Source organism: Lepus europaeus, chromosome 12 (genome assembly GCF_033115175.1).
Source record: "Lepus europaeus isolate LE1 chromosome 12, mLepTim1.pri, whole genome shotgun sequence".
In the NCBI taxonomy this organism is placed as follows: domain Eukaryota; kingdom Metazoa; phylum Chordata; class Mammalia; order Lagomorpha; family Leporidae; genus Lepus; species Lepus europaeus.
In genome coordinates, this window is record NC_084838.1 from 6,799,677 (window position 1) to 6,817,687 (window position 18,011).

Here is an 18,011-nt window from a genome sequence, read left to right on the forward strand (position 1 = left end):
CTGGCCCGGGAGCCGGACCTCTGGTTCTCCTGGAGAAGTTTCTGGATCCGGCTGGAGATGTCCTGCTCCGTCTGCTTCAGCTGCTCCTGCAGCCGCTGCCGCTCCGTGTCCAGGTGGCGCTGGCGCTCGCTCAGGCCCTGCTCCAGCCGAGACTGCTCCTGCGGCCGGGAGGGTGGAGGCCTGAGCCTGCGGGGACCCCGCAGACGCCGTGGGCCGTGGGGGGCACCGACTGGGGCTGGGAGAGGAGTTTCCGTGGTCTCTGGGCCGGCTCCGGCCCCGCCAGGCCTGCACGGCAGGAGGCTGGGCCGCAGACAGGACAGGGATGGAGGGAGCGCCGGGCCCCGGCCTGGCCACCCCTGTGGGCCTCACGGACCTGCCTGACCGTCTGCAGGACCTCCTCCTTCTCACTGCTGTGCTGCTGCAGCAGCTGGGCGTGCTCTCGCTGCCCGAGCTCCAGGCGCCGCTCGAACTCCAGCTTCTCCAGTGCCTTCTGCTCCTGTGGGAAGGACAGCCCGGTGACGGGGGGCCAGGGGCAGGGGGACGCGGCCCGGTGACGGGGGACCGGAGGTAGGGGGACGCGGCCCGGTGATGGGGGACCCGGGGGCAGGGGTACGTGGCCTGGTGACGGGGGACCCAGCCTGGTGACAGGGGACCCAGGGGAGGGGGACGCAGCCCGGTGACGGGGGACCTAGGGGAGGGGGACGCGGCCCGGTGACGGGGGACACGGGGGCAGGGGGACACGGCCCGGTGACGGGGGACACGGGGGAGGGGGACGCAGCCCGGTGACGGGGGACCTGGGGCAGGGGGACACAGCCCGGTGACGGGGGACCCGGGGGCAGGGGGACACAGCCTGGTGACGGGGGACCGGGGGCAGGGGGATGCGGCCCGGTGACCGGGGACCGGGGGCAGGGGGACGCGGCCCGGTGACGGGGACCCGGGGACAGGGGGACACGGCCCAGTGACGGGACCCGGGGGCAGGGGGACATGGCCCGGTGACGGGGGACGTGGGGGCAGGGGGACACGGCCCGGTGACGGGGGACCCGGGGGCAGGGGGACGCAGCCCGGTGACGGGGGACCGGGGGCAGGGGGACGCGGCCCGGTGACGGGGGACCGGGGGCAGGGGGAACAGACAGCCCGGTGATGGGGGACCCGGGGGCAGGGGGACGTGGCCCGGTGACGGGGACCCGGGGGAGGGGGACGTGGCCCTCAACACCCTGGGCCCGCCTCTAATGAGTGGGGAGGCAGGAAAACGCGGCCTTGAGCTCTGACTCGGAGCCGTGAGCTGAGGTCTTTGAGCACAGTGCGAGGCAGGGGTTTCCTTACCTTCCGTTTCTCGTAGTCTGAGAACCTGTTCTGTGGGGAGAGATGGCGGTCAGCAACGGTGCTCACGGCACCGAGTCACAGGGCACTGGAACAGGGCTGGGTGTCCATAAATGGTGGCTCCGGGGGACACCACGTGGGAGCCACTGGTGCTGCCACGGCTGGGCACTGGGGGAAGGAGCGCCGCAGGGCAGTCCTGGGGCCAGAGCGCTCAACAGGCCCGGGGCCCCAAAAACAAGACCGGGAAAGGGGACGTGTGATTCCCCAGTGCCCGCATCGCAGGACAAACGCTGGGGACGGCTCAAACGCCTGCCAACAGCTGAGCGCGTCGCTACGGGCGGGGTGAGCGTGAACCACAGCTACCGCCTTTGCCGTGGTGGAGCTCTGTTCCACTTTTGTGAAAGCCACAGCGAGGAAGCGCTCCCCAGCACAGGGTCGCAGGTGTTTGACGGGATCTGCCTCGCGGACCGGTGCTGTAGGGCAGGAGCGGGAGGGAGGAGCGCAGACGGTGTTCCCAGGGGACATTGGCACACGCGCCGCACCGCCGTACCTGCCACTCTACCTCCTCCCTCAACCATCTGTCCGCTGGCCCGTCGGGGCTGTCCCGGGAGGTCTCGGCTCCGTCTTGCTCCAGAACCGGCAGCAGGTACTGGGAAGGGGGGTAGTATTCCAGGCCCGACTCTGCAAGGCAGGAGCACAGTGGACCGGCAGTGGGGACACGGCCCAGGCACCCGCAGCTCCGTCCCCACAGCCCTGGCCCTCCTCCTGCCTCCCTGGCAGCCCACCCTGCCTGGCTCAGTCCACGGCTCTCTTCCTGGTCCTGGGCCTAGAGTGTGCTAAGTGCCCAGCAATGGTCAGCTGAGTGACCAAGTGCACAGAAGGACAAGTGAGGAGGAGGGCGTGGAGAAGCCCGCGTCCCGAGCCCAGCCTTCCTCGTGGCTCCCCACACCGGCAGGGCCTCAGCGCACCGCCTTCCTTCTCCGGCCTGCAGCATCCCAGGGGTTCACACCGATCCCCTTCTCCACCGGCCTGTTTGCCTTCTGCGGACGTCTAACCACACCGTGGCAGGAAGCACCTAGGGTTTACTCTGAGTGAAGAGAGCAGGGCGTAGAATCATGTACTCTACTATAGGATTCTTTTTTTTTTTTTTTTTCTGTTCAACACATCTTTTATGTTCTTTTTAAAAATTTTATTCCAGAGGCAGAGAGAGCCAGCCAGCGAGCCGGAGCTCTTCACCTGCTGCTTCACTCCCCAGATGCCAGCAGTCGCTGGGGCCGGGCCAGGGCTGGGAGCCAGACACGCCATCCAGGTCTCCCAGGAAGCAGACCACCTTAGCCATCACGGCTGCTTCCCAGGCTGTGTCAGCAGGAGCCAGGGCCAGGGCCAGGCCTGGAACCCAGGCCCTCCAAGGCGGAGTGCGGAGTCTTAATCAGTCCTGACCACCAGGCCCATCCCCTGGCCCAAACAGTATCCCGGGGGAGGAGAAGCTGTGGTTTAAATATAAACATCTGTATTTATTTACACTCATTCTATTTGAAAGGCGGAGGGGCAGAGCTACACCCCTGCCGACAGAGATCGCCCATCCACAGTTACCCCGCAAATGCCCACAGCAGCCAGGGCTGGGCCAAGCTGGAGCCAGGAGCCCGGGACTCAGCCCGGCTCCCCCACTCACGCGCCTGTGGCAGGGAGCCAGGCTGCCGAGCCGTCGCCTGCTCCCTCCCAGGGTGCGCGTGAGCAGAGGAGCTGGGCTGCGAAGCTGGCACTGACGTGGGATGCGGGTGTCCCAGCGGGCAACTTAACCTCTGCCAGACACCCACCCCAGAAGCGGTCATTGAAGTCCTGCTCACCAGCGCTCTGTGATTAGTGCTGCCTGTCTCCTGAGCAGCGGGTGAGGCGCCTTTTACCCACGGGACCTCCAACTGAGCCCGGACGACCGCCCCCTGCTGTGCAATGGCATCCCTACCCTGACCACATCACCAGATGAGCGTGAGGCTTGGCTCTGTCCCCTGAGCCCCACAGGTGACAGGAAGCCCTCACTGAGAGCGCCCTGCTCCCCCGGCCCTGCCTGCAGGGACGTAGCCCCTTCTGCCAGCCACGTCCAGGCCCCTGGCGTCTCTCCCCCACCAGCGTCCTCACTGGCTTCGTGCTCTGGTCCCTTCTCACTGCAGCTGGAATGATCTTCGTGAAGAGCAAACCTGGCGTCCTCCCTCTCCGCCTGGCCCCGGCCCCCAGCCTGGGTGCGCTCCCCACCCCTCTCTGTCCTGGGCTGGGAGCTGCAGCCACACTGGCTCTCTCTGCGTCCCCCGGGGCTGTGCGGCCCCCCCGCCAGGGACACCTTCTCTCCCGTGCAGCCCTAACTGTCCCGCAGGTGCCAGCCTGGTTTCTCAGACAGCCTCGACACCCTGACCACCGCCTGGAGCTGTGCTTCCCCTGTCATCACGGCTTATGCGTGCTTCCCTGGGACTTCGAGCTCCGAGCAGGCAGGCGCTGTGGCCAGGAGGGCCTCTGCTGTCCCCTGGGCGGCTGTGGGAGGCGGGAGGCCTGGCTTTACCTCTGCAGAGGAACTGCTGCACAGCCGCGGTGCCGGCGCCACACACGTCCTGGGGCGGGTAGACCATGGACGCGGCGTCGAGGCTCAGCGTCTGCAAACACAAGGGGACCCCTCTTCACCGCTCAGAACAACTGGAAGCCACCCGAGTCACCTCTGCTCTGTGGGCTTCCTGTCTGCTTGGCAGGTGGCACCGAGAGCAGACGGCCACGCTGTCTGGTTAGTTCCTGCTGCGTGCCCACCCTGACCACGGCAGCCAGCTCATGTTTTTGGATATAAAATCACGAGTGAGGGGCTGAGAGGGACGACAGGCGGCATGGAGACCCTGAGTCCATCTGGCTAAAAGCGTACCAATAAATACGCTCACAATGGACAGTGCGGGGAATACCTGCAGGAACATCTCAAACTCAAAGTGCTGGGCCACTATCTACATGGAAGCTGGTCTGAATATTTGAATTCTAAAGCAATAGCATGACTTTTTAAGTTAAGAAATGCAAATGTTTGCAGGAGCACACGTGCACACGCTCATGCGCAGCCGAGGAGGCGGGGCCTGGGTTTGCACCCTCCCCGCCCACGAAGCTGTCCCTACCCACAGCCCGAATTGTTTTTTCTTTTTTTTCCCTTTTTTTTTTTCGACAGGCAGAGTGGACAGTGAGAGAGAGAGAGACAGAGAGAAAGGTCTTCCTTTGCCGTTGGTTCACCCTTCAATGGCAGCCAGCGCGCTGTGGCCGGCGCACCGCGCTGATCCGATGACAGGAGCCAGGTGCTTCTCCTGGTCTCCCATGGGGTGCAGGGCCCAAGCACTTGGCCATCTTCCAACTGCACTCCCTGGCCATAGCAGAGAGCTGGCCTGGAAGAGGGGCAACCGGGACAGAATCCGGTGCCCCGACCGGGACTAGAACCCGGTGTGCTGGCGCCGCAGGCGGAGTATTAGCCTAGTGAGCCACGGCGCCGGCCCAGCCTGAACTGTTTTAAGCTGAGCTCCCCTCCTGCTACCTGGCCGCTCCCTTCCCCAGCCCTCTGCTCCTACTCAGTGCCAGTAGTGACCGGAGGCCTTTGCGAGAACACATTAGCTTTCACACCTGGGACGCAGACAAGGCCAGGGCGGGGGGCTCAGGGGAATCCCGAGGGGGGACCAGGCTCTGGCTGCATGGGAAGGTTGTCTCAGGCCCCGCCCAGCCCTGGTCAGCACAGCCTGCACACTGCAGGCGACAGGTGGCCATGCACTACGTGGGCAGGTGTGGGGGACCCTGCCTCTGACTGCCTGGGGCTGGGAGACCCCAGGGCAGAAAACGCCATCCTGGGAAGCTGAGTGGAAAGCAGGTTGCCCCCTCCCACAATATCAGACACCACATAAGGGGGGAGGTTAAGAGCTCCGGGCTGCATTGTCCAGCATGGCGGCTGCAAGCCACACGTGACCACGAAGTTCACGCTTCAATGAATCAAAATGAAATCCAATGTACCCTCGGTTGCTTGTCGCACTAGCCACGTTTCAAACGCTCAGGGGTGGTAGGTAGCTAGTGGTGGCACTGGCCGCTCAGGTCACAGGAGATCTGCATTATGGGGGGGGCAGCTACTGGACACAGGCCCTGGTTTCAGACCTGTGTCCCCTCGCCCAGCTGTGCGACCATCAGCAGGTACCGCAGCTCCCTCGAGGTTAAGAGGCGTGGCCCCGACACAGTGGGCTGTGTGACGGGCGCCGTGCTAACACGGGAACCTGACCCTGCACGTAGCAGGGCCACTGCTGCCTCTCATCCTAAAAGGTTTGCCCAAGGCGCCACCAAGAAGTTCCGCGTTCTGGGACAGCTTAAGGATTAGCGGCTAGACCCACGCGGCTACACGTTGAGTCAGCAGATTTGAGAGATCCTTGGTGGCACCTGTCACCTCTCACGTGCTCAGTAGCCACTTGTGGCTGGTGGCCACCAATTCAGACAGCAGGGTCCGGATGCTTCCAGTCTCTCAGGGGTCTCTGTGACCAGGGAGGCCCTTGGCAAAGTGGGAGGGAGGTGGGCCAACCAGAGAGGCGCCCCGCTCCGGCCCAGCACCAGCGGCTCCCGCTCACCTCCAGGGTCCGGACGTGAGCCAGCATCTGCGGCAGCCTCTGCACGTCGTTCTCGCTGACGTCCAGCGTGCGCAGGCTCCGCAGCTCGCCCAGGCTGTCTGGGAGCTCCTTCAGCCTGTTGTCTGGAGAGCCCCCGGCACAGCTCAGCACGGGCGCCGGCAGCAGCTGCTTGCCTGACACCTGCCGGGCTGTGGGTGTGCGAGTGTGGCTTGTGCGAGCGTGTGTGACTGTGTGTGCATGTGTGTGCCAGGGTGTGGAAGTGTGTACCTGTGTGTAAGCGTGTATATGTGTGTGCAAGCACGTGCATGTGTGTGCCAGGGTGTGGAAGTGTGTAGGTATGCATGTAAGTGTGTGCCTGTGTGTATGTGTAAGAACATGCCTGTGTGTGGAAGTGTGTACATGTGTGTACGTGTACGGGTATAAGCATGTGCCTGTGTGTATGTGTGAGCACGTGCCTGTGTGTGCAAGCATGTGACTGTGTGTGGAAGTGTGTACCTGTGTGTGCACATGTGTGCCTGTGTGTGCATGTGTGTATGTGTGAGCATGTGCCTGTGTGTGCATGTGTGTATGTGTGAGCACGTGCCTGTGTATGGAAGTGTGTGCACACGTGTGCCTGTGTGTGCATGTGTGAGCACGTGCCTGTGTGCGTGTGCCTGTGTGTGGAAGTATGCACCTGTGTAAGCGTGTGGATGTGTGTATGGGTAAGCAGGTGCCTGTGTGTGCATGCGCGCCTGTCTCCGGCCCTCGGGGCACACACCAGGCCCCGGAACCTGCGGTGCGCGAGGAAGAACAGGATGCTGGGGTTTGGGTTCCAATGCCCTGGGCTCACATGCCCATTCCAGCGCTCCAAGCTGAGCGGTTTCCCTCCGGGCAGCAGCACCAGGACAGCCCTGTCCGGCCCGTGGAATCCAGGGGGTTCCCCGAGACGCTGCGTGCAGCCAGGGCTGATGGAGGGGGATCGCTCTGTGGGCACCACTGGCTCCATCGCTCCTCCTACGCTAGTTGGGTCAACGGAGGCCTTCCGTGCAGCGAGCACTCAGGGCAGTGAGAGGTGAGCGCCGGGGCGGCGGGGAGAGGCAAGGAGACCGGGCAGGATCCTGGCCCCGCTGGCTTGCTGCAAGTCACGGCCCCAGACTCACGTCCTCCTCTGCCCGCCGGGACGGCTCCACTGCCCTCACAGGTGCCCACGGCTGAGCGATGGACAGGCCGGGCTCCTCCAGCTCCGCCCACTCTCCCCACCGCTCACTAGGAACGCGGAGTGAGCCCTGCCGTCAAGGCCGCCTGCCCTCCCCCACCCCAGGAGTCGCTGTGGAGGCCGATGGCCCTCGATGGCCCCCGGGAGAGCACCCTCTGCATCCCGCCTGCGACAGCCCGAGCTGACCAGGGCTTCCCGCTCCCTTACCTTTCACGTTGAGGGTCTGGAGCTGGACCAGGTTCCCAATGGAGCGCGGGAGATGTGTCAACTGGTTCTTTTCCACGTTCAATACCTAAGAAAGAGGCGCAAATGATGAGCAACAGCGACCACGCCGTGCCCCTCACGCCGGCCCTCGGCCCAGTGTCACCCAGGTGCTTCGCTCCTGAGCCTTTACCGCCTGCTGCGAGCTCTGTGAGGAAGGCGCAGACTGTTACGATCCCATTTGAGAGATGAGAAAACCGAGGCTGGGCTCAGCGCGGTGACGTCCTGTGCCCAGGAGACCAAGGCTGAGGCCTTGAACGCGGTTCCTGCTGAGGTTCCACCGTGGCTGCTGGCCACACAATGCCCAGTTACCAGGGGGGGCACGTGGTCTGGCTGAGACACCTGTGGCCGACACAGGAGCTCCCGGGCTCAGGGGGCAGCCCCGCCCCCACGCCAGCTTCCTGCTAGTGCACCTTGCCAATCAGCTCACGTGCTTGGGTCTCTGCCACAAACATGGAGATGTGAAATCAGTTCCTGGATCCCGACACTGCGGGCATTTAGGGAGCGAACCAGTGGACGGGAGCTCTGTCTCTCAAATAAATGATTTTTTTAAAGATTTATTATAGAGAGGCAGAGAGAGAGAGAGAGAGAGCGTGCTTCCATCTGTTGATTCACTCCCCAAATGGCCACAACAGCTGAAACTAGGCCAGTCCGAAGCCAGGAGCTTCCTCTGGGTCTCCCACGAGGGTGCAGGGGCCCAAGGACTTGGGCCAGCCTCCACTGCTTTCCCAGGCCATAGCAGAGAGCTGGATCAGAAGTGGAGCAGCTGGGGCCAGCGCTGTGGTGCACTGGGTTAACGCCCTGACCTGAAGAGCCAGCATCCCATATGGGTGCCGGTTCTAGTCCTGGCTGCTCCTCTTCCGATTCAACAAGATGGTCCAAATCCTTGGGCCCCTGCGCCCATGTGGGAGACCCAGAAGAAGCTCCTGGCTCCTGGCTTCACATCGGTGCAGCTCCAGCCGTTGCGACCATCTGGAGAGTGAACCAGCGGATGGAAGGCCTCTCTCTCTCTCTCTCCCCGTCTGCCTCTCTGTAACTCTGCCTTTCAAATATATAAATAAATCTTAAAAAAAAAAAAAAAGCCCAAATAGACATATTTTCAAAGATTCCGCGGTGGGATATCCCCTGGAGCTTGGGGTGGGGGCCATGACATGGTCCCACCATGTGTGACCTCAGCCCACTGCAGTCCTCTCTGCCCCTCCGCTTTCCCTTCTGTAAAATGGGCGTGGCCTTCTCCACGTGCCACGCAGTGTGGGATGATGGTGCTGCCCTCAGAGACCACACATTGCAGGGGACAGTCACCGAGCCGGAACCCAGAGACAGGGAGGGCTGGGGAGGGTTCCTGGGGGCATCCGGGCTAAGAGCTGTGGGGGAGCCCTGCGGCCAGCCGGGGAGAGCCCCTGACAGCGCAGGGGCGCCCTGGTGGGGAGGACGCAGAGGGCAGCGGCTGTAGGAGCCGGCTGCAGCCGGTGCAGCGGGCAGAGCCGGAGAGGAGGCTGCAAAGGCAGGCGGCCCCTCCGTGGGTTCCTGGGGCCAGGAAGAGAATGGGGCCCCATGTAAGGGCGAGGGGAAGCCCCCCTGTCCTCCGCAGAATGGGGCGACACCAGCACCTGCTGCACAGGACGGGCCCAGCGCGGGGCTGGCACAGAGCCGGCACACACGGTGTACGGGCCGATTCCGCCCGGAGTGTGGCTGGCACCATTTTCCAAAGGCAGGGTTGCTGGGTGTTTTCTTTCTGTACACTTGTGGCAGCTCAAAAATCACATGACAAAGATATGACGGACAGACGCCCCAGACCCAGACTGCAACGGCCAGGGCTGGGCAGGGGGTGCTGGGGTGCAGCAGGTTCAGCCACCCCGCGACGCCCACATCCCACGGGGCGCGGCAGGTTCAGCCACCCCGCGATGCCCACATCCCACGGCGGGGTGCCTGGTGCGCGTCCCATCTACTCTGCTTCCCATCCAGCTCCTGCTAAGGCACCCGGGAAAGCAGCAGCAGATGACCCAAGGGCTTGGGGCCCTCCCCCACAACGGGAGACCCCGCCAGAGTTCCAGGCTCCCGGCTCAGCCTGGCGGCAGATCTCTCTCTGCCTCTCCCTCTGTCACTCTGCCTTCCAAATACATAAATAAACAAGTCTTAAAAAAACCAGACAGACAAGGTGGGGGTGGGGGGTGGCGGTGGAGCTGGCGAAGGACGCCTGCCTTCGCGGGCCAGAGCACAGCAGAGGTCGGCCTGTCGCCTGGGCCTCACCTGGAGGGCGGTGAGCTGCCCCACGTCCTCAGGAAGGCCGGCCAGCTGATTCGCGTGCAGATCCAGCACCTGCGGAGGAAGGCGCCGCCGTCAGCAGCCACCCGCGCCCCTGCTGTGGGGGCCCAGGGCACCCGGCTGTCCTCTCCCACTCAGCGGTCACCTTCCCACCTCGCTCTCTTTTTTTCAATCTATTATGCAATTCTCTTCTTTTATTTATTGAATATTTCCTCTTGTTGGAAAGTGAAAAGTGTGCCTAAAATAGCGCGCGTAGAGATCAACACGGCGCGGTGTCTGTGCAGGCTTGCAGAGGGAAGTCCACTGACGCCCCAAGGAAACAGCGCCTGTCTTGTCCCTCTGGCCGGCACTGTGGTGTAGCGGGTGAAGCCACCGCCTGCAGGGCCAGCATCCCATACGGAAGCCGGTTCAAGTCCCGGCTGCTCCACTTCCTATCCAACCCTCTGCTATGGCCTGGGAAGGCAGTGGCACAGTTCTGGCTGTATGCACCCATCTGGGGAGTGAACCAGCAGATGGAAGACCTCTCTCTCTCTCTCTCTGCCTCTCCTTCTCTCTCTGTGTAACTCTTTCAAGTAAATACATAAATCTTTCAAAAATAAAAAATCACTTCTGATCCAGCTCCCTGCTAAGGCAGCGGAGGATGGCTCATGTGCAGGGCCCTGCCGTCCACACTGGAGACCTGAATGGAGCTCCTGGCTCCTGGCTTCGGCCTGGCCCAGCTCCAGCTGTTGCAGCCTTTGGGAAGCGAACCAGTGGATGGGAGACCTCTCTCTCTCTCTGTAGCTCTGCCTTTTCAAATAAGTGAAAATAAATCTTAAAAAAAAAAAAAAAAGGACAGCATCTTCCTCCCTTTCCTTGGCTTACCTGTATTTGCTATTTTTTCAAATCTTTACTTATTTATTTGAAAGGCAGAGCTACAGAGAGGCAGAGGCAGAGAGAGACAGAGAGAGAGGTCTTCTATCTGCTGGTTCACTCCCCAAACGGCTGCAATGACTGGAGCTGAGCTGATCCGAAGCCAGGAGCCAGGAGCTTCTTCCAGGTCTCTCACGCAGGTGCACTTGGGCCATCTTCTACTGCTTTCCCAGGCCACAACAGAGAGTCGGATTGGAAGTGGAGAAGCCAGGACTCAAACCAGCGCCCATATGGGATGCCAGCCCTGCAGGCAGAGGTTTAGCCCACTGTGCCACAGCGCCCATCCCCTGCTATTTTTTCCTAACAACAAAAATGAGCACAAAAGGCACAGGAGACACAGGTAGAACTATGTGCTCACAAATGCGTGATGCACACATATACGAAACATACATGTAACACAGGTACACGTGATCCAGCTCTCTGCTGTGGCCTGGGGAAGCAGTGGAGGATGGACTTGGGCCCCTGCACCCATGTGGGAGGCCCGGAGGAGGCTCCTGGCTCCTGGCTTCGGATCGGCATAGCTTGGGACATTGTGGCCAATTAGGGAGTGAACCATCGGATGGAAGACCTCTCTCTTTCTGCCTCTCCTCTCTCTGTGTAACTCTGACTTCCAAATAAATATATAAATCCTTAAAAAAAAAAAAAAGAAACCCGGGTACACGTAAGTATAAACATATTTTCCAACCACAAAACAGCACACGTGGGAGCAGAGATGAAGAGCCGTAACGGCCCCACCCCCACCGCGAGGCGGCCAGGAAGAGCGGCGCATGCCTAAGCGCCCAGGCTTCTCCCAAGCTCCTGTCCACGCAGAGCGATCCTGCACCCGTGACTCCATCCCAGCCCCCGGCCTGGAGGACCCTGCCGTCAGGGACGGGGGGAGCCATCCCAGGGCACGGGTTTCACATTGGCCACAAGACACTGGACGCCCCCTGCCCCCCTCCTTTGGAAACCACATGCCGGAGCTTAGGAACGGGGGGGGGGGGGGCATGCGAGCTCCCTGTGGGCAGGGCCATGGCCAGTTGTCCTGCCATCCTTCCCTAGGCACAGCCCACACCGCGCCGATGCAGCCCCAGGCTGGCGCCAGGGAGCAAGGGAGCCCGGCCGCCCTGACCCCGGTACCTTGATGGTGGCGAGGCTCAGGAGGCTGCAGGACTTGGGCAGCAGCGAGGTGAGGTGGTTGGTGTGGACGATCAGCACCTGGTGGCAGAGGCGTGGCCCTTAGGCTGCAGGAGCGGGCAGGGCGGGCAGGGCGGGCAGGGCACAAGGCAGCTCCACCACGCAGGCCTGAGACGTCCCTGCCTGCCCAGGCACTCCCGAGGGGACGCCACCCAGAACCAGCCCTGGAATTTCAGGAGCGCGAGGGGAGGGAGGGGTCCCCAGTAGCTGCCCTGGTCTCAACCTTCCCCGGAGAATAAGGAAGCAGCTGCCGAGATGGTTCAACAAGCCAAGGGCTGCGGAGTGCTGGGCTGGCCCGGGGCCCGGCCCACGCCTCTGGGCGGCCTCCAGTGTGGTGGTGCTGCCACGGAGAAGGCGCTCGTGGTTCTGGGGGCGTGGAGCCTTCCCACCTGTCTGCACCCAGACGTCTCACTAGGGCACTCTTGCCCACGGCATGCCCAGTGGAAGAACCACTCATCCCCGCCTTGGCCCCCCAGACCCAGCGTGTGCTCCCTCTGCGGCAGGCGGCCCACTCCACCCCTCCCGCCTCCCTGCTGCTCACTCAATCCTCCCAGCACCTGGGACAGAGCAGCAGCTGAGCTAGGTGGGTGCAAGGTCCCGAAGCCAGGGAGGGGCGGAGCCAGGATGTGACCCAGGGCCCACTCTCCTGTGACATCCCACAGCAGGAGAGAACCCGGGGGAAGGAGGTGTCTGTGCCGGGAGGGCAGCTCCCAAAGCCCCGCGTGGTTTCCAACAAGTGCAGGAGCAGCACAGGACTCTCTGGAAAGAAGTCCCCCCTGCCCCACCTGTGGGGTCTGCATCCCATATGTATGGGCGCCGGTTCTAGTCCCGGCTGCTCCACTTCCGATCCAGCTCTCTGCTGTGGCCTGGGAAAGCAGTGGAAGGTGGCCTAGGTCCTGGGGCTCCTGCACCCATGTGGGAGACCTGGAAGAAGCTCCCGGCTCCTGGCTTCAGATCAGCCCAGCTCCCGCCATTGTGGCCAATTGGGGAGTGAACCAGTGGATGGAAGACCTCTGTCTCTCTCTCTCTGTGCCTCTCTGTAACTCTGCCTTTCAAATAAATAAATCTTTAAAAGAAAGAATCCCTGCTCACCTTCTTCTGCAGAACTTTGCAGGTTGCAAAGGCCCCGAACGGAATCTAAGGTGAGATAAGGAAGAGTAAGCGCCTCCCTCCGCGGTGGCCTCCCTCCCTCCCGTGGTGGGCTTCCTGGGGCGGGGCGGGCTGGCTGGCAGAGGGACCCTGTCCCCTGCTCCCGCCTCCTCAGGCCCCAGGGGGAGCTGGGCAATCCCTGCTCTGCCAGCACCGAGGGACCTGCAGAGCCTTTCCTAACCAGACTCCGGGATCCTTGGAGACCCAGTTGAAAACAAAAGATGGCGTGAGCTCTTTCAGACCCGGAGGTCTAAGGCTGCATCTCCTTCCGGGAGCTCCTCCCTCCCCAGGGACCACTGCACGCCCGTCTCCGCAGGGGACCCGGGGTCCAACAGAGCAGGGCAGTTCACATGCACGGCCCAGACATGTCCTCACTTTACCTCCGAGAGCTCACATTTAGAGATGTCCAGGATGTCATCCGCCCCAGCTTCCTTCGCCTAAGGGTAACGAGATAAAAAAGTCCTTGCGGAGTGGACAGGCCGCGCGAAAGCAAGGAGCTGCAAGGGGCACGGTGAGTGGATTCTTGTGTGTCCTCCATGAAGACTGTGATCCCACAGGGAAGTGTGCCCAGCCAGGCCGGGGCTGGCCAGGGGCTGGAGAGGCAGAGGGGAGGGAGCGCACGTGCAGCTGAGCCGGGCTGGGGCCAGGGCCACCCCGGGTCCCTCACCAGGCACATCTGGTACTCCAGGCGCTTGCGAGCCTCCTCGCTGGGTTTCCGCTTCCGGAAGAAGAGCGGCATCGTCCCCTTTCCCCGTCCCCTTTCCCCGGAGCGGATCTTCAGGGCGCTGGGGCACAGGAGAGACGCTGGGGCCTGGGGAGTTTGTCACGGCTCCCCAGCGCCCAGGACAGGTGGCACAGGGACCCAGAGCGCGCCCTAGCCTGCAGTACCGCGTGTCTCATCCGCCAGTTCCCTGAGCCCACACTGCAGGTGCCCAGGACTCAGTAACTAGCCGGCTGGGGTGGAAGGGGCACGCGGCAAGCCACGTGATCCGTGTGTGGTCCCACATTCGCCAGGGACCCACTGGGGGACCCCGGCCGGGCCTCCACACTTCCTCAGGATTCTCCCTGAGGACCCTAACAGACTGGGGTCACTTCCGGCTCCCCCAAGCTAGAACATCAGCATCGGCAGAACCAGACTGGAGCCAGCCCTGACCCTGGGGGGCTCAGCTACATCACAGCCAGAGAGATCTCGGAGTTGAATAAAAATTCAGGGGTGACCGACCCTCAGGCGCCTGGCCGCCCTCACAGTCATCACTCCACGGGACCCTCACCAGGGCCCTGTTTATGGTGAAGAAACTGGCGCTCAGCAGGTTCAGGGATCTGGGTCTGCAGCCTGGAACCCTGGGCTTCCACGACCTGATCCTCAGGGGTTTGCCAACTCCTTGGTGCTCGGATAACGGCACACACGAGTGCCGGGTCCTGGACCAGGAGCTGGTGCCCACCGCCCGCTGGGGCCCTGCCCAGTACCTGCAAATATCCGTGCTCGGGGGCAGCCACCCGCCAGCAAGCAAGCGCCGGCCCTGGTAGGGAGCCAGGCTCGGCCAGCCACCTGCTGTGTCACCGTGGCTCACGGCTTCCTCATCTGTTAAGCGTGAGCGATAATGTCACCGACACCGGCTTCCCAGGGATCCAGCGACTTCACACACCTAAGGCCCCCAGCACGGCCGCTACCTGCACACAGCGAACGCTCCACGGCCACAAAGCGCCCCCCATCCGGCAAACACGGACCCAGGGATCAGGGCTAGGGGAGCAGACGCGGCTGGGGAAGCGGTGGAGACCAGAGGTCTCCGCCCACAGGGGTGCGGGCTGCCAGCCGAGGAGCCACTCCCGCAGAGCCCCTGTCTGCCGCAGCCTGCCCGCCCCGCTCCCCACCTCCTCCCAGGTCAGCCCCCAGCCTCTCCCTCTGTGCTGGCGTCCAGCCGGGGGGGGGGGGGGCGAGGGCCACACCCACCCTCCCCTCGGCGGCGGTCACCGGCCGGGTGGGTGACAGGGGGCCACCGGGCTGGGCAGTGGCTGCGGCTCCTCTGGGCAGGAGCTGGGACCGAAACCCAGCAGCCCCGAAAGCCCTGCGGAGCAGGAGTGACGAGTCCGGGACGCCGGGCTCGCACGGGCAAGAGCTGCACCCGGCTTAGGTCTGCTGAGCGGACCACACACCACGAAGGGGTCAGGGGGAGCCCGGGGCGGGGTGCGGGCCCCCCAGGGGAGGGGCAGGTCTCTGGATTTCGGTGACAGGGACCCCGGGGTGACCCTCTCGGTACGAGAGCACAGCAAACAGCCAGGCCCGGGATCTCGGGAGCAGCCTGTCCTCTCTGACTCCCCTCGGGCGAACTGCCCCGAACCTCGCTTCCGAATCCTTTACCCCGGCTCACCGCGGTGCCCCCGGCTCTCCAGCCTTCAGCCGCAGGAGCCTGCCCACAAGAAACATGGCGGCAAGGGCGTCGCCAGGCGGAGCCGGGAGTTCTTAGGTGGAGCCAGGAGTTCTCGCGAGAGCCGCATTTTCATGCTTATATCCGGCGCGGTCGGCGGGACTTCCGGCCTTTCGGGATTCGGCTCGGAGGAGGCCAAGGTGCAACTTTCTTCGGTCGTCCCGAATCCGGGTTCATCCGACACCAGGCGCCTCCACCATGCCACCCAAGTTCGATCCCAACGAGATCAAAGTCGGTGCGTGCTCTCGCTGGGAGCGGGGCTGCGGGGTGGCGGCTCCCCGCGCCCCGCCGCGCCCCTTTGCCGTGCGGGAAGCGGAGCGTCCCGGGCCTCGGCTTTCCCGCGTGTAGATGGGGAGGGAGGACCGGACGACCCTGGCGGCTTTGCAGCCCGCACGCCTTAGGGTAAGGCTTGTCTTCGGGGGTCTCCGCGCCCCTCGTGCGGGTCCCGGGCGGCCGGGGCGGCCTCCGCTGCGGCGCCCGAGCGAGGAGCGCGTGTCCGGCCTTGATCCCCGGGAGCTCCTGGTGCTGTGTCGGGAGAGGCGGCGGCCGGTGTGGGCAGCCCGGGGAGGCGCGGCCCGTCCGCTGAGGCCCCGGCTTTCCCCTCCCTCCCCCTAGTATACCTGCGGTGCACCGGCGGCGAGGTCGGCGCCACGTCTGCCCTGGCCCCCAAGATCGGCCCCCTGGGCCTGGTGAGTACTTGGGGCGCGGCCGGAGCGAGCGGCGGACCCGCGGGGGCCGTGGCCGGCTCCACGCTGTACCGCGTCCATGTCGCGGGGCACCCGAGCGTCGCTCCTGACGCTAAGGGCCATCTTGCCGTGGCCAGCTAGGGCCCTGCCTCCGCAAACGGGTTCGGTGCAGGGGCCCTTAGAGGCTTGGCCGCACCGGAGCCCGGTGCTACCTGGGGAATGGGTCGCAGGTGCGGCTGCCCTGGCGCTGGCGGAGGGAGGTAGGCGGTACTGGGCAGGTTTTGGGTCTGCGGCCCAGCTCGGGCGCAGGCTGATTACCCGCCCGTATCTCTACAGTCTCCCAAAAAGGTTGGCGATGACATTGCCAAGGCAACCGGCGACTGGAAGGGGCTGCGGATTACGGTGAAACTGACCATACAGAACCGACAGGCCCAGGTATTTCCGCCTGTGTTGACGGCCCCCAGGCTGGGCTGGGCGTGCTCTGGGAGCCCACGTGGGTGGCCGCGTGGCCACACTCACTGGTGTGGGATCCAGTGGGGTCGGGCTCTTTCACACAAGACTGTGTCCTGCAGATCGAGGTGGTGCCTTCGGCCTCGGCCCTCATCATCAAAGCCCTCAAGGAACCCCCCCGAGACAGGAAGAAGCAGAAGAACAGTGAGTGCCTTGTCTAGGGGTTTGTGACCGACGGCGGCTCTGGGTGTCCCCTGTATATGACTGTGGGAGGTGACGGGTTAGCTGGTGTGGGGCAGGTCCTGCTTCCCGTGCGTTGGGGGGGTGGGAGCAGTGGGCCCCAGCCCGGCTTCTCCTGGCGGAGGCTCGGTCGTGTCCCTAGCCACCCGCCACTGCGCCTGCCCATGCTGTTGGCTGGTGCAATCCAGTGGTGAGCTGAGAGGAAGCCCCGGCTTAGGAAACAGGGTTGTCCTCCATGTGGATAACTCTGTGCCGAAAGCACGGGAACAGCCTGCGACGGCTGGCGGGGCCTTGAGACTCACAGGCGGCCTCCCTCAGGCTGACCAAGCTTTCCCTGGTCCTTCCTGCAGTCAAACACAGTGGCAACATCACCTTCGACGAGATCGTCAACATTGCCCGGCAGATGCGCCACCGGTCCCTAGCCAGAGAACTCTCCGGTAAGCGCAGGGCGTGGAGCCGGCTCACCGGTCCGCTCCGCTCGGGGTGATCCAGGACTGGGGGCGGTGTTGTGCAGAAGCGCTTGGTGCTGAGTGGGGTTTTTAACCTGGGCGCAGGGGGAGTGAGTGTGGAGACCTTGTGAGGGCTTTGTAACCAGGGGGGATTCCAGACTCCAAGGGGAGTGGGGGAACACACTCCCGGCCTGAGTGCCGAGAGAGGACCAAGCCTTTCCTGAAGCCACTGCGCTCTCAGGAACCATCAAGGAGATCCTGGGCACCGCCCAGTCTGTGGGCTGCAACGTGGACGGCCGCCACCCTCACGACATCATCGACGACATCAACAGTGGTGCCGTGGAGTGCCCGGCTGTGAGTGCCTGCGGGTGACGGGGGGGGGGGGATGGCCAGTGGTCCCCCTGCGTGTAGAAGTGGGGTGGGGGGGGTACAGCTGATGCATTGCCAGGCTGGAGTGGCCGGTGGTCACTGAGACCTGCTTTCTTCCTCACAGAGTTAAGAAGCAGAGAGGAACTGTTGGAATAAAGGATCATCTGACAAGTGGCTTTCGCTGTGGCGTCTTCTTGGGGGAACTGGCTCCCTTCCTGGGCGGGAGTGGGGCCGAGTGCAGAACCTAATTAGTGACTCCTGCGGGTAGCGGGCATGCCCTCAAAGAAAACCTCGACTCAGTGTGGGTGTCTCCACCCAACTCTGATCGATGGGTGGCTGGGGCCCAGGGCCCACCATTGCTGTGCAGCCAAGCTTCAGAGCTGTGCCTGGCTGACCTGCTGCCTGCCCCTAGTTCTGCTTTTCCCGCATTGTGTGAAAGGGGCTCCTGGGTCCTTAAGTGGAATTAGAATTTCCCCTAAGGATTTGTTCCCCACACTGATCCT

General features: G+C 63.5%; 2 protein-coding genes and 1 non-coding gene across 7 annotated transcripts in view; 2 read left to right on the plus strand and 1 right to left on the minus strand.

Moving 5' to 3' along the window:
- LRSAM1 (leucine rich repeat and sterile alpha motif containing 1) overlaps positions 1-15,336 on the minus strand; it is a 33,958-nt gene extending 18,622 nt beyond the window's left edge. Inside the window, exons 1-14 of one of the 5 annotated variants that reach the window (XM_062207507.1) lie at positions 15,258-15,336; positions 14,356-14,470; positions 13,556-13,673; positions 13,269-13,325; positions 12,832-12,876; positions 11,683-11,760; positions 9,637-9,705; positions 7,333-7,417; positions 5,931-6,118; positions 3,872-3,962; positions 1,871-2,001; positions 1,324-1,353; positions 374-496; positions 19-158 (exon numbers count right to left, since the gene is read on the minus strand). In XM_062207507.1, the coding sequence (XP_062063491.1) occupies positions 19-158; positions 374-496; positions 1,324-1,353; positions 1,871-2,001; positions 3,872-3,962; positions 5,931-6,118; positions 7,333-7,417; positions 9,637-9,705; positions 11,683-11,760; positions 12,832-12,876; positions 13,269-13,325; positions 13,556-13,627 (1,109 nt within the window). In that variant the 5' untranslated portion in view covers positions 13,628-13,673; positions 14,356-14,470; positions 15,258-15,336. Of the gene's footprint in view, positions 1-18; positions 159-373; positions 497-1,323; positions 1,354-1,870; positions 2,002-3,871; positions 3,963-5,930; positions 6,119-7,332; positions 7,418-9,636; positions 9,706-11,682; positions 11,761-12,831; positions 12,877-13,268; positions 13,326-13,555; positions 13,674-14,355; positions 14,471-14,559; positions 14,638-15,247 lie in introns of those variants that run through there. The other 4 variants (XM_062207506.1, XM_062207510.1, XM_062207508.1 and 1 more) reach the window with 4 other exon arrangements.
- A 78-nt stretch (positions 15,337-15,414) lies between these two features.
- Positions 15,415-17,682, plus strand: RPL12 (ribosomal protein L12). Its single transcript, XM_062207512.1, has 7 exons — positions 15,415-15,549; positions 15,930-16,003; positions 16,337-16,435; positions 16,573-16,654; positions 17,041-17,127; positions 17,381-17,493; positions 17,633-17,682. Exons 1-7 carry the CDS (start codon positions 15,513-15,515, stop codon positions 17,636-17,638), a joined length of 498 nt encoding a protein of 165 aa, XP_062063496.1. The 5' UTR covers positions 15,415-15,512; the 3' UTR covers positions 17,639-17,682.
- On the plus strand, positions 16,836-16,962 carry LOC133772099 (small nucleolar RNA SNORA65). Its single transcript, XR_009867725.1, has one exon. It is a non-coding gene; the product is annotated as a small nucleolar RNA SNORA65 (small nucleolar RNA).
- Positions 17,683-18,011: the final 329 nt, after the last annotated feature.